The 14,718-nt window shown below is 35.4% G+C and overlaps 1 protein-coding gene across 1 annotated transcript; it reads left to right on the forward strand.

Annotated features, from left to right (window-relative positions):
• Positions 1-8,267: 8,267 nt before the first annotated feature.
• Positions 8,268-14,296, forward strand: LOC132626651 (importin subunit alpha-2-like). Its single transcript, XM_060341600.1, has 11 exons — positions 8,268-8,612; positions 9,648-9,744; positions 9,829-9,920; positions 10,004-10,135; positions 10,217-10,402; positions 10,565-10,728; positions 10,821-10,899; positions 12,704-12,832; positions 13,124-13,251; positions 13,329-13,734; positions 13,840-14,296. Exons 1-10 carry the CDS (start codon positions 8,400-8,402, stop codon positions 13,693-13,695), a joined length of 1,587 nt encoding a protein of 528 aa, XP_060197583.1. The 5' UTR covers positions 8,268-8,399; the 3' UTR covers positions 13,696-13,734; positions 13,840-14,296.
• The last annotated feature ends 422 nt before the right edge of the window (positions 14,297-14,718 follow it).

Genomic DNA, 14,718 nt, shown 5'->3' on the forward strand with positions numbered 1-14,718 from the left:
CTATCATGCTCCACTTTTCTATGTCCTTCATCAGTGCTTTCTCCCCATCTATCAAAGTAGAACACATTAAGTTTTCCTGCATCTGGATCTGTACAATATCAATTTTCTCCCTAGCAAGGGCCAAATGCTGATTATAAGCAGCCATATAAGTATTCACATCCTTTAGTTGAACCTATAATGACTTTAGTTTTGCCCACAACCTCTCCATAGTAGGTTGTCTAGTATCCTGCTGCCACACCTGAAGCAATATATCATGAAACTCAGGATGTTCCATCACATTGAGATACAACCTGAAAGGTCTAGGATGCAAGTTAACACTAGTTAATCAACACAGGAGAATGATCAGACACTGAAGGGTTTAGAAATTCTGCTTCCACATGACCATATTGTTGTAGGCATTAAGGATCACCAAACGCCCAATCAATCTTACTAAAAACTCTATTGTGCCCACTCTGCTTGTTACACAAGGTGAAGTGCCATCCCAGTGATCTAAGAGGACTCAATTGCTGTGCATTTAGCAAGCCTTGTAATCTTTGAGTTTCAGCCATAGTTACAGGTAAGGCCCGGGAAACATCAGCTTCGACAAGCACTCTAGCAAATGAAATTTTCTCAACATTAGTAAACTTTCTCAGTGCCTCTAGGGACCAACAACCCACCAGCAGCCCTGGGAACTTCACCCAAATCAGAATCACATTAATCAAATCATTGTCAAAAGTGAAATCTAGCTCCCATGGTTTGAAAATAAGGGGTTTATTATTGAAAAAGTAAGGGCCCTCTTTCAGCACCTTCTCCTTACCCTGAATCGATTGGAACTTAAAAATATAGTACCCATCATCATGCATAAGTACCATCGGCTTAGTAACAAAGTTCCAATTCCGAGTAAAATAGCCATCTACTTGCTTAATAGCCGGAGTATCTCCTAATACATACCCTATAAGGGTTGATTGCCATTGTTCTTTTTGATTCTCAATATCTTCCTCAACGATTGTAACAATTATAATCCTATCTTTAACACTAGGAGGCAGATAGGTTAAAGACATAACATCACTACGATTCCCTCTCACAATTTCAGTAGTCGTCGGAGGTTTAGTAGGAGTTGTATCAGCAATCGTCGGTGAATTGTGAGCAGTGGCGCTAGCATCGGAGAATTGTAACTTGCGGACTACTGGTTCCTTACTATCATCTTTCGCCGAACATAGCTAGATCTCATCCTCTGGGCTGTTGTTTCGTGTTCCTCAGGAATTGATTGGAAATCTGCCGGTAAGAAGCTTCCAAAAGTAAGCGGAGTTAGGCGCTAGGGGATACCACTCACCGACGTAATAAGAGTTGGAGGTGGTTGGACTGGCTGCGTTGTTTTACGTCGGCCCATTCCGGTCACAATTGCTACCTTGCTATCGTGCGCTGAGAGAATTTGCCTAACTGCTAACGTGCGCTAGCCGTTATCAATTCTTCTACTCCAGTCTTTTCAAATGACTAGTCCGTTTTTATTATCGTTGGGTTAAGGGTTCGCTTACCGAGGTGGGAAAGGTAAGTGCCCGCACGACTTAGCCAAATTAGGTCGTGACATAATCTTTTATAATTTTATTATACTACTCAGTAAAATTTATTTATGGAATAACATTCGTATAATTTTGTTATACCTTGTAAATACATTTTATATACCTAGTATAATCTTATTATACCTCTTATAATAAATTTTATACCTCGTATAATTTTGTGTGATCTAATAATATTTGTATATCCAATTATACTTTATATAAAAAATTATCTTTTAGATGTTTATTTTGAAATGTATTTTGTTACATCTCGGAAATTTCGGATTTGTTACCTTGTGAGTAGACTAACGTGAGCTTAAGGTGAATAAGAAGTCTATACGAGATTAAGGAAAGTATTAGATAGCTTAAGGTGCATACTATAAGATTATGAAGTTATATGAATATGTGAAATTTAGTTTGTTGAAGGAAGTGAAATGTAAGTCGTGTTCGGAAAGGTTTTCGCTATAATTGAGCTAATATTTATTTGGTAATGTCTTGAGGGGCTGCTTTAGGGCATATTGTATGGTTAATGAAGTGTTATATAAGTGCCAAAAAGGTTCCACAAGGATTAGAAGTCAAACGAATCAACGAGAGAAAGTTTCGGAAATCAGTAGGTTATACGGTCCGTATAAGGGGGTCCGTATAACATAACCCTTACAGAGAGGGGTATTTTCAGGGTGGTATTATAGGGTCCACTTATACGGACCGTATAAGTGGTCTGTAAAAGTCCATCGGGCAGATTTTTTATTTTTGTATAAATAGATGACCCTTGTTCTTTTATTTCATTTCCCACATTTCCAAAAGTCTTGAGAGCTCCAAAACCCTTCTCCAAGCATATTCCACTCCAACCCAAGAGAAAACAAAGATCAAGAGGCAAGAATCAAGATACCCATGTGTTAGAAGTCTTGCTAGGGTTAGTAGACTACAAGAAATTCTTGGGTATTGAAGCTAGGGTTTTCATATAAGTTGATAGCTGCTCCAAAGCTCATTCTTATGAGATAAAAGGTTAGTTTTCATGCTCATTTCATGATATTAAGAATGATTAGTTGTTGAACAACTTGGGTAGACGGAGAAAGTAGAAGATGAGGTCTAAATATAGCTTTCATGATGTTTTTGAGTAGTAAGCCAACTTGAATCATGATTCTTAGTATGATATGGATATATTCTTGTTATAAAAGGTAATGATGATGATGAGGAAGCATTGTATGAAAATGTGCTAAGGGTTGATGAGAAGTTGTTGAGATAAGTTGAATATGAGAATGAATTTTTGAGACTTAATGGAATATGACTACTTAATTATGATATTGTAAATGTTATTATAGTTGTTTGGGAGTTGTGTGGCGATGGTGGTAGTCGATGAAATAGGGGAAATGCTGCCCAATTTTCGTTAGATCATGAATTATTCTAGTTTGAATTTAAGAGTATCATTAAGGCTTAACCATGGTATGAATCCTTCTAAATGTAGATTTCTCAAGCTCGACGGTGAACGTGAAGTAGTTAAGAAGACGATGACGTATGTAAGGCTAACCCTTCTTTCATCAAGGCATGATTCCTTTGCTATATACCTTCTCATGAGTTCCATAATGTCTTTCAAATGACTCCATCCCTAGAATTACTAAGGCTCATAATTCTCGATACTTTCACGATGATATTACCTCTTTTATATGATAGTTGATCCTCTAAGGAAAGATGTAACGAAAAAAATAATGATGATGTTGATGATACTTATGGACTCTTATGTATACACGTATAAGTATGTATGGCTACTATGTAACACCGAGCTTCTATGGCCGGGTATGACGTCTATCGCGCGCACACCACTGCAGTTAGGTACGGATAACACCAAGCCTTGGTAGGGCCAGGTATGTATAACACCGAGCCCCGTCATGGCCGGGTATGTGAGACACCGAACCTTATGGTCGGGTATGGTACTATATATAAGTAAGCATTGGAAATGGAAGGTTCCTATTAGAAAAAGGGTAAGAAAACACGATCATTGCCACTAGAGGTACAAATGGCTCTATTATCTCATGATTCTCCTATCTTATGTTATTTCTTATACTTCTATTATGATGGTGATTATGCTTACATACTCAGTACATTATTCGTACTGACGTCCTTTTGTTTGTGGACGCTACGTCATGCTCGCAGGTGGACAGGGAGACAGACTTGATCCCTAGATTACTTGTTCAGGGACTGCATAGAGGAGCTCTATTTGATCCGGAGCTGCAGCTGTTGGTATTATTCTTTTGTGTACATATATATGGGCATGGCAGGGCCCTGTCCCGTCTATATGATGTTACATACTCTCTTTAGAGGCTCTTAGACAGTTGTGTATAGTTAGATGTCTTTTAGCCTTGTCGGCTCATATTTTGTTTAGCCTCGTCGGCTTGTGTATGTGGATATGGGCATAGTTGTTGATGATGATATAAATGTGTAATTGCCCAATGAGATTAGTATTATTGATGTATAGAAATCATGCATAGGCCATGTGGCTCACCTAGATGTGAATATGAATGTACGATAAGAGCTGTCCGGGTGGGTTAGCACCAGGTGCCCGTCATGGCCCTCCGATTGGGTCGTGACATATTTGCTGGATATTTTTCTTAATAATAGTTGTATTTTTCTAAAAACTTAAGGAGTTTTTCTTTCTAGTATAAATCACATGTGTATTACATATGTTAATGTCCGGTTATAATAATGGCATATGTAGTGTGTCATAATATTTTATATGTGTGTACTTGTAATAATGCTTGTATACATATATTATAATCTATTATCCTTTTCTAACCGTAGTATCCTTGCGCAAATGCTAGAGAACTAGCATCAACCAAAAACGAAAAATGGAAATGAATGAGGAGATGAGTAATAGCATATGTTTATTGGTTGAAGAAAAGAGAGAAGCGAGAAAGATAAATATTCATTAGTTAAAGAAAGAATATGATAATAAAGAGATGTTTATTCTTTAAGTAAAAGAACTATTAAAGAATAAACAAATATAGTTAACTCCCTAATTTAGGGAGATTTTTTCGTATAAGTTTTTTTTAAATATGGATAAAGGTAATAAAAATTGTCATTTTTGGAAGAACTTTAAAACTAGTGTTATTTATGTTTCAAAATTTATAAGCTTGACATGCGGTGTTATTTTCTCTTTATTATTAGAAGCCTGAATGGACTTGCCCCTAAATGAATTTGAATTTTGAACTTAAATAGTTGATCTTACCTGTTTGGTATTTTTTGAATTTAAGAACTTATCCAATTTAATGCATACTTCAATTCGGCATAATTCACATGTTTAAGTTTGTAACTATGAAACTAGGTTTTACATTTTAGATAAATAAATAAAATGTCATCAATTATACACAATACATGACCTTCTTCGGTAACATCGCCATAAAAGAAGTTAAGAACGAACTATAAATAGGATATAATAGAGAAATTGTGGTGAAATGATTTAATAATTATGACTCCATATTAATTGAAAAGGATAAGGAAAATTACATTTTATTCCTTTGGTAATCAGATGTTCTATAATTATTATTGTTCAGAGGCCGAACGCTAATATAGGAGGATAAAATATCAACTATTTTAATATTGAGAAAAGATAGCCCGGTGAAAGGCCGGCCAACAAGACTCTTTTGTCCGCAGTCTTACCTTGTATTCGTATAAGAGGGAACTCGTGATCTCCTGATCACATGGCAGCAATGTTACTGGTTCCTCCAAGAAGGGTCCTCTTCTATTTCAATATTGAAAGAGGTAACCAACCAGGGTTGTGATATATTGGCTGGTACTACTCCATCCTTAATCAAGAGGTCCTTGGATACGAAGTTACCATTATTATGAAGTGCTTTGCCCCCTCATGTGGGACTACCCGACACGAATTCGGATTTAGTCGGGCCTTGATACCGCATGGGAAACAAAAAAAATAAAAATTGAAAGAGGTGTTTAACTTTTAAATGGGAATCTATATATAATATAAAGCTAGGCATAGACAAGGTGATGTGGCACATCTCTATGACCTCTATTCCTATTTATCTTTTTTCGCCTTTTTTTGGCTTTTTCTTTTATTTTCCCTATTTTTCTTCCAACTAATCACTCATTTTATCCGTTCAATGTTGAATTATTTATTTCATATTGATTAGATCTTAAAGCTCTTCAAATCCTCATCAGTACGTCCCTTTGCTTTCTCATTGTCTTTTTTTTCCTTTCTCCATAACAACTGTAAATATTTTGGTTTCCTTACTCTATGATTAATGTCAATTATTCTGTGTAATTATATGTAATGACTAACCATTATTCCTTTGACGTTACTAACCATTCCAAAAGCCACTTTCTTCATCCCTTTTAATTTCTCTTTCTCTACTTTCCGCTCCACTTTGTATTAATTTAATGTATATTAATGTAGTATTCACTTTTAATGTATATTAATGTAGTATTCACTTTGTATTCTTTAACCATTCTATGTATAAAAGCAAACAATATAACAACAATTTCGCATTCTACATTTTCATCCATTAGTTGCACCTATGTATAATAGTATATGATCTTTTGTTTGTTTGTTAGATTATCTATTTATTCAAGGAAGCTAACCAGATGAGCTATTTCTTAATCCCTTTTTACTTTTTGCTTAACATATTTTATTTTATTTTCTTGATTATACTCTTCCTTAATTTCTACGACCTTATTGTTTGAATTTTCATGTCACCTTATAAAGAAAAGATTTTTTTCTAATCTAAGTGAAGGTGTTTTTTTGAAGAAAATATTACTATATATATATTTTGTGATGAGAATATTTTAAGATGATGAGGCTTATCCACACTCTGGTGGAAAATCTTTATCTGAAAGGTAAGTTACATAAGATAAATACTTTTATCATATATCTTTCTACTCATAGACATAGCTATTTCAAGTTTAATTTAACTTATGTTTGTAATTTTTCTAGGAAAACAAGCCCTGGATAAGCTATCAAGTTGACACAAAAGTTGATTAGTGAGAATGATTTCATTGCGGTAGTCTTTAACGATTTCATTGCGGCAGTCTCTATGACCCTTGATATTTTTACTTGAATATAAATTCCACAAGAAGTAGTCAAGAGTGTTTTTTTTCCCCTGTAATTCCTTTTTATTTTTAGTTCTCTTCTCGTATCAAATAGAGATGTTACTATTTTCAATAGCTGTATAAATTGCACTTCAGTTTTTATCTGTTTGGAAACCGTCTTTCATTATTAATTACTTCATTGTTCTTTGAGGTGAAGGATGATCCAGACAAGCGTCAAACTATTACTAAGTTGTGTTTTCGCTAAAGGCATGCTAAAAAATCTTTATTGCCATTGATCAGAAAATTGGTGTTAATGAGTCCTTTGTTATAAGCTGTCGTTTATTTGGGAAATTGTATCAGCTTTTGCTTACTATGAAGTTATTATCTTCATTATCCTTATATATGTGGAAGAGTAGAGTGATTGCAACACACGTTTGTTGTTTGTTGTTAGTTGTTAGCCTTCTTTTTTCCGTTTTAGTTCTAGAAGTTGATGGTCAAAATCTGTAGAAATCTCAAGTATTCATACTTTACTTCGTGATATACTGCTTATTGAACTAAATATTTATCGGTGGAAGTGAAAGTTTTAAAGTACTTATTGAATTGAATATAGACTACTTGATTATTGTCAATAGTAATGAGACTATTCCCTCTTAATATATTGACAATCTAATTTTAAATTAGTGTATATAGGCAATCGATGTGCGGGCTTTGGGCAATATCTTGAATGTTAAAGGTGTTTTTATGCTCGAATATTGCACATATATTTATACATGAGTGTTTACAGTCCAATTGACGCAAGTGCCTTTTGCACTTTCTTGAATGTTAAAGGGGTTTCTAAGCTCGAATAATGTACATATATCTACATGTGAGTGCCTATAGTCCAGTTGATGCAAAAGTGGCACTTTCTTGAATGTTAAAGTTGTATTTAGTCTCGAATATTGTACATGCATCTATACATGAGTGTCTACAGTCTAATTGATGCAAGGCGGCCTTCGGCACTTTCTTGAATGTTAAAGGTGTAGGCTCAAATATTGTACATATATACGTGAGCACTAGGTTGAAATTAATTTAAAAAGAATATTCTAAGTTGAAAATATAATTTTGTAAAGTTAGTTATACGTTGATTTGTACTTCACTTAGCAAAAGAAAAAGGTTTGGAAAATTTTAAGCCTGATAAGGCTTCAGCCTTTGCTTTGTATTGCTGCACTTGGTAGTTAACAAACCCAATAATAAGTTGGTATTTTTTTTAGCTTTAAATTCAGGTGTTCTCTTATTTGAATATAAGAAAAATGATACTTAAAGTAAAAGCATGTATTAGAATTCTTCTTCTTTTACCATTTCTTTAGAAAAGAAATTGATAATGAAAAATGCAGTTCAACTAAAAACTAATTCCAAATAGTAGTATCTTTTTTATTTAATCAATCTAATAAAATTAAACTTTCTATGCATATACAATGAATATTTTTTTTTATCTATTCTATCTAAATTAATTTTATGAAAATATTTTTTGAAAACTTATTGATATTTTTATAATCGCGCGAAGCGCGGACAAATTTACTAGTATAATATAATTTTAAGCACACGAGGAAACATACATATGCAGACAGAATATTGGGCTTGAGGGCAGAGAAAAAATATATTTCGACCCGGCCCATGAAGAGAAGAGAAGAAGACTAGAAGAGGAAGTCTTTCAATTCCAAAACCCTTGTCATTCACGGTCTTCTCCTCTCTTCTCTCCAATATATGTACTCTCGGTCTTTCTACTTCCTCCTTCAATTCAATTATCCTTGTCCTTGAAGGGTTTTCTCTTTTGCAGTTAAAGGAAGGATGTCTTTGAGACCAAGTGCAAGGACGGAGGTTCGTAGGAACCGATACAAGGTTGCCGTTGATGCCGAAGAAGGCCGCCGCCGTAGAGAAGACAACCTTGTTGAGATCCGAAAGACTAAGAGAGAAGAGAGTTTACTCAAAAAGCGTCGTGAAGGCCTTCAACAACAACAACTGTTCCCTACTAATCTTCAAACTAACACCGTTGAAAAAAAGGTCTCTTCTTTTTTTGGTTCAATTTGGGTCTTGTTTTTATCAGTATAGTATTGTGTATACCCTTTTGGATTTTTGAGCTATTTGATTGGAGCTCTAATTGTTCCATATGTTAGTGTTTGTTCAATCACTCGATCAATCAATCTAAAACTATATTTTCACTTGTCGTGTATACTAATATGTCCCGTTTTGAAAACCAAAGAGATAATTTATTCTTTCATACCTATTTTACCCTTATTATTAATTATTGGGCTGGAAACTTCAAAGACTTGTTAGTGGGTGCATAACTTTTAAAGTATGTTTTTATGATAAACCATATGTTAGTGTTTGTTTAATCAGTCGATTAATTAGTCTTAAACCAAATTAGTTTTCTTATAACTTTGGTGGATCAGGGGATGGTCAGTTTGATTTTTAAGGCCGTTTCGGCTTTATTATTTGTCTAAAATAATGATATCTTATCAGGAGTAAAGCTCATCTTATTACCCCCTCCGTCCCAATTTAAGTGTCTTAGTCTGGGGATAAAGTTTAAGGAATAAAAAGAGACTTTTGAATCTTCTGGTCCTAAATTAAATGTGTGTAATGTACCAAATGTCCTTTGAATCTTGTGGTTTTAAACTTGTTATGCAGGATGTTTAAATTGTCTACTTACTAAATATAGAAAGAGCCACTAAGACACTCAGATTGGGACGGAAGGAGTAGTAGTTTTGTTATAACTACTATATAGGTCGATCAGGGGATGGTCAGTTTGATGTTTTAGGCTGAATCGGCTTCTGGTGTATGAATGTGTGCTTATGTATCATCTGTCTCAAATAATGAAATCTTATCAGGAGTAAAGTTCTTTTGATTATGTTTTAAAGCTTGTTTATAGATGAACCTTTGGTCAGATATAAAGCTTCTTTGCTTCTGATTTAGAGCTCATTATTTAAATGAATTTAATCGGAAATCTGTCAGTTGTTTCATAGTTGTGGGTTGGTCTATGCTTTGTGCTGATTTGATTGTGAATGTGGTTTTAAATGGTAATTAATTGTTGTTTTACAGTTGGAAAGTCTTCCATCAATGGTTGCTGGTGTTTGGTCAAATGATAACAATTTGCAGCTGGAGGCGACCACACAGTTTCGTAAATTGCTCTCTATCGGTATGACTAGGCCTGCTCCAGCTTCTTTTTCTGTTGATTTCATTCAATTTGTGTATTCACGTACGTGCAAATTTTGATTAACAGAAAGGAGTCCTCCTATCGAGGAAGTTATACAATCTGGTGTTGTTCCTCGATTTGTTGAGTTTCTAATGAGGGAAGATTATCCGCAGCTCCAGGTAGAGAGTGATGTGTTTATTATTCTTTTGTGCCTTTAGCGTTTGGTTGTTGTAGCTTTATACTTATGGTTTTGCTTTCATAGTTTGAAGCTGCTTGGGCTCTCACAAACATTGCGTCTGGTACCTCGGAGAACACCAGAGTGGTGATTGACCATGGGGCTGTGCCAGTTTTTGTAAAGCTTCTGGGTTCTCCAAGTGATGATGTTCGTGAGCAGGTATGATTAAAAGACCCGCTATATTGTATAGACTGAAGTACGTTCATTAGCAGGCTGATTGTATTTTCTTTCCAACTATAGGCTGTGTGGGCACTGGGAAATGTTGCTGGCGACTCACCTAGGTGCCGTGATCTTGTTCTTAGTAATGGGGCTTTGATTCCTTTGCTGTCTCAGCTTAATGAGCATGCCAAGCTTTCAATGCTGAGAAATGCCACATGGACTTTGTCAAACTTCTGTAGAGGCAAGCCACAACCTCCATTTGAGCAGGTTGGTTATTGGCTGTTGAAATGTTTTATGCCTACAATTATTTAACTCAAAATAGTGTTTTTCTTGAGCATTCAAAATACCTCAAGTTGAGGGTCATTTAATTTGGTAAAATGGAAGAACTTATTGGATGCTTTGCATAACTGATGACGATTCATTTGTCAGGTGAGACCAGCACTCTCAGCTCTTCAGCAGCTTGTTCACTCAAATGATGAAGAGGTGCTAACTGATGCATGTTGGGCACTTTCTTACCTTTCTGATGGTACAAATGACAAAATTCAAGCCGTCATTGAAGCGGGTGTTTGTCCACGGCTGGTTGAGCTCCTCATGTCAGTGGAATGTTTTAGTTTCCTTAATTAACCTACTTTTTTTTGTATCTAACTTACGATTGAATCTGATGTATACATCAATTGATCCTCAGGCATCCGTCTCCTTCAGTTCTCATCCCTGCCCTCCGTACAGTAGGAAATATTGTTACAGGAGATGACCTCCAGACTCAGGTATGTCAGGCTTAACGCACTTGTATAATTTTTCAAGGTTGAATCCAAACACTTTGATGAATTGACCAATGAAAAAAGGGAAAAAAGCAATAAAATAAAATGATTAAAAGGTGGAAGCATCTGAGAAATGATGTATTCAGATGATATTTCAGTATTCCTAGAATCAACAGCGAATTTGATTTTTGTTTTTTAGTCCATTTCTCGACTTTACAGGGTTGTGCTTGGTTCCTTCCTGGACTTAGTCTGGATCCTCTGTGCATCTGAGCAGTCTAGCACAAACTTCTATTATAGCTGTCATTTTTATTGCCTACAGATAAGACTACCACATTTATAATTTTTGGCAGTTGAGTATCTTTGTATAGATTACCAGAAACAAAATGCTAGTGTGTTATGGCGCCTAACTTGACATGGTGGATGTGAGAGGCTGAAAAATAAGATTTATAAGCTGTATGCATGCAATATCTTGACCTAATTGTGGACCAGTTGTGATATCCATGTTATTCCAAAAATAAGCATCAAATTCGAACATTTTCCAAGTATATGCCTGATATAACGTTGGAAATTTAAAAGAATAGTGAAGAAGATATTGGAAAGTTGTAAATAGATTTGGAATTGTTCTGGACTTTACCATCTTGTATCGAAGTACCTTTTTTTAAAGTGTTCTTTTGAAAATAGTAATTACAGGACTTTATCAAAACTGAAAATAGTAATTACGGGGATTTTTTGCTGGCACTTGGTTGGGTGCTTGTTACATGATCTTTAAGGAAATTTTAGTGTTCCTTTTCTTTTTGGGTTGAATAAAGCACTTCTTTGGCAGGTTTTTTGGTACATTTTTTAGTTTTTTAGTGTTTCACTAACTTAACCCCCTTAAATCTTGATGACAGCAGGAAAATATCATCTTTTAGGTAAGTTGGTAATATGAGATTTCACGTTGTTTGTCTAGATTTAGTCTGAAATGCATATGCAAATGCTTAAAGTTTGTGCTTTACACTCATTTGGGGCCTTGTACTTATATGTAATATGATGTAGTCTTTATACGTTCTGAGAATCTTTAGATGCTTCTAGCAGAGTTTGTTTTGCAAAATATGAGCTTGAATTTATGTGACATTGCTTGAATTTATGTGACATTGTTTGAAATAAGAATTCAGTTGGTACTTGGGTAGTCTTCTTTAGCAGGTTGACTTTTTGCTGCAGTAGTCTTGTCGATGGGTTCTGCCCTTTGATGTTGTACACATCTAGTTCTTGCATATCCCATGTTGAAAAGGACAATAGAGTTTAAATCACCCTTGTAAATTGCCAGTGTCTTGGGATTGGTTTGCTGGGGATCATGAATTCTTTGTCTTCCTCTACTGTCCTGTTTCAGTTCAGCTTCTATAATATCATCCTTCCTTCAATGTGTGGATGAGTACATTGTGTAAAGGCTACGCTGGAAAATGGTTTTTTTTTGTTTCTTTTCCTTAAGGCCCTGTTTGTCCATAGATACCAAAAAAAATTGATTTTTTTTTTTTTTTTTTTTGGAGTTGGAGTTGGAGTTGTGTTTGGCCATAGTTTTTGAAATTGTAGTTTTTGGTGAAATGAAATGTAGTTGTAAAAAAGTGAAAAGTGAAATTTTTTTGAAAAACAAGTTTTTTGAGTTTTTAAACTTCAAGTTGTATTCGGAATTCTCATGGGCAAACGCTGATTCCGAATAATTCTTATGGCCAAACGGGGGCTAAATCTTCTGCTAAAATGTAACTGTAACTCTGCTAGTCATGCATATTACTTTTATTTTCTGTTACTAATATCAACTGTCTTCACAACCCAGTGCATTATTGAACATGGTGCCCTTCCTTGCCTGCTGAGCTTGTTAACACACAATCACAAAAAGAGCATCAAGAAAGAGGCCTGCTGGACTATATCAAATATTACTGCTGGGAACAAGGAGCAGATACAGGTATGTCCTCAAGATTAAAGGGCAGCTAAATATGGTTTACTCTTTACAGTCAGCTCTCGGATACATTGTTTCCATGTCTTCCAAGTTCTAACATGTTATATAAATCTATGGGATGTTATTAAAGTGGTGAATATGAGAGGATAATAGTTGGAAATATAAATGGATATTTTGAGTTGTGGAGATGTTTTTCTGTAGCGCCATCCTTTTCGTTTGCTTTTATTGAATTTTCATTTGAAGAAACCACACTGCATTTGCCATTTATCTGATCGTTTTTATTTTATTTTTGAGCAGTCTGTAATTGAGGCTGGATTAATTGGTCCACTAGTCAATTTGCTTCAAACTGCAGAATTTGATATTAAAAAAGAGGCTGCTTGGGCTATTTCAAATGCTACTTCCGGCGGGACTCATGAGCAGATCAAGTATGTTACTTCCTTTTTGAACTCTATTGCTAATATTTTTACTGGAATTCATTGTTTTCTTGTGCTTTTGGCTATAGGTTCTTGGTGAGTCAAAACTGCATAAAGCCTATGTGTGATTTGCTTGTGTGCCCTGACCCAAGGATTGTCACCGTCTGTCTAGAAGGATTAGAAAACATATTGAAGGTTGGGGAAGCAGAAAAAGCCAACACTGGAGGCATTAACTACTATGCTCAGCTGACTGATGATGCTGAGGGATTGGAGAAGATTGAAAACCTTCAGAGTCATGATAACAATGAAATATATGAGAAGGCTGTTAAAATACTGGAGACATACTGGTTGGAGGAGGAGGATGAAACATTGCCGGCAGGTGATGGAACACAAAATGAATTCAATTTTGGCGGAAATGATATTCAACTTCCATCTGGTGGATTCAAGTTTGGTTGAAATTTGTTACATCCGTCCACCAAATTGCTCCCATAACAGGTGGTAAACGTTGCACTTGAAAACATTTAATCAAATTCCTTAATCTGCACACTTTTTGGAACGAAAGGCATTTTTGTTAATCCTATGCTCACCTGACATGTGCAGGCTGTGTATGGTGGATGAGAAATGCAGTTTGAAAGATGACATGTTGGTGCTGGAGTCATGTCAAGTCGAGTCAGATCACCTCCCAGAGTCTGGTCAGTCCGGGTCAAGAGTCAGTCATGGTTGAGGGAGGTGCCGAAAAGGGGTCATTCCATATGACAGTCGTAAATAAGACTGCGTGAAGAGTCTAAGAGGTAAGAGCAGTGGCATCCTGGGAATTTGATACACGATTCCCCTGCATGCTTGTATTGTTTGGTGGAGAGTATTGAGGGTTGTTATTATCAGTGAATTAGCTTCTCAGAGTGCGGAGTCCTTTTTCCAGTTAGCGCATGAGATGTATATGCAGTCTGTCTGAAAAGAGTCGGTCTATATTATTTTGAGTCATCGCCGAGTGAATGTGTATACTTTATGAGTCATTCCTTATAAATTATTGCAATAGAACACTTGAGCAATTTGACTATTCTTTCTGTCCTTAGTTTTGGTTGCTCAAGTTCAAGTTCACTAGCAATCGGCAGCATAGATATCAAGATGAATTGTTCCTTTATGAAGTTTCTCTTGTATTGCATATGAGTTGCTAAAATAGCAACATGAACTTGTTCGTAGGATTTGGGGTAGGGGTTTGCATTATTTGGATTAAACTGAAACCAAACCAAACTGATTTTTCTTTTTTGTTATTTGAATTGGTTTTTAAGTTTTGTGATTTGTTTGGTCTGATTGAAAGATTAAGAAATTTTGGTTTTTAGTTTGGTTTCGGATTTTCAAAAATAAAAAACTGATTATATGTTTGATTCTTGGTATATAAAGGACTCAAACAACACTAAGGCCCCGTTTGTCCATAGATATAAAAAAAAAATCACTTTTTTTTTGGAATTTTGGAGTTGG

Source organism: Lycium barbarum, chromosome 2, assembly GCF_019175385.1.
Source record: "Lycium barbarum isolate Lr01 chromosome 2, ASM1917538v2, whole genome shotgun sequence".
Classification (NCBI taxonomy): Eukaryota; Viridiplantae; Streptophyta; class Magnoliopsida; order Solanales; family Solanaceae; genus Lycium; species Lycium barbarum.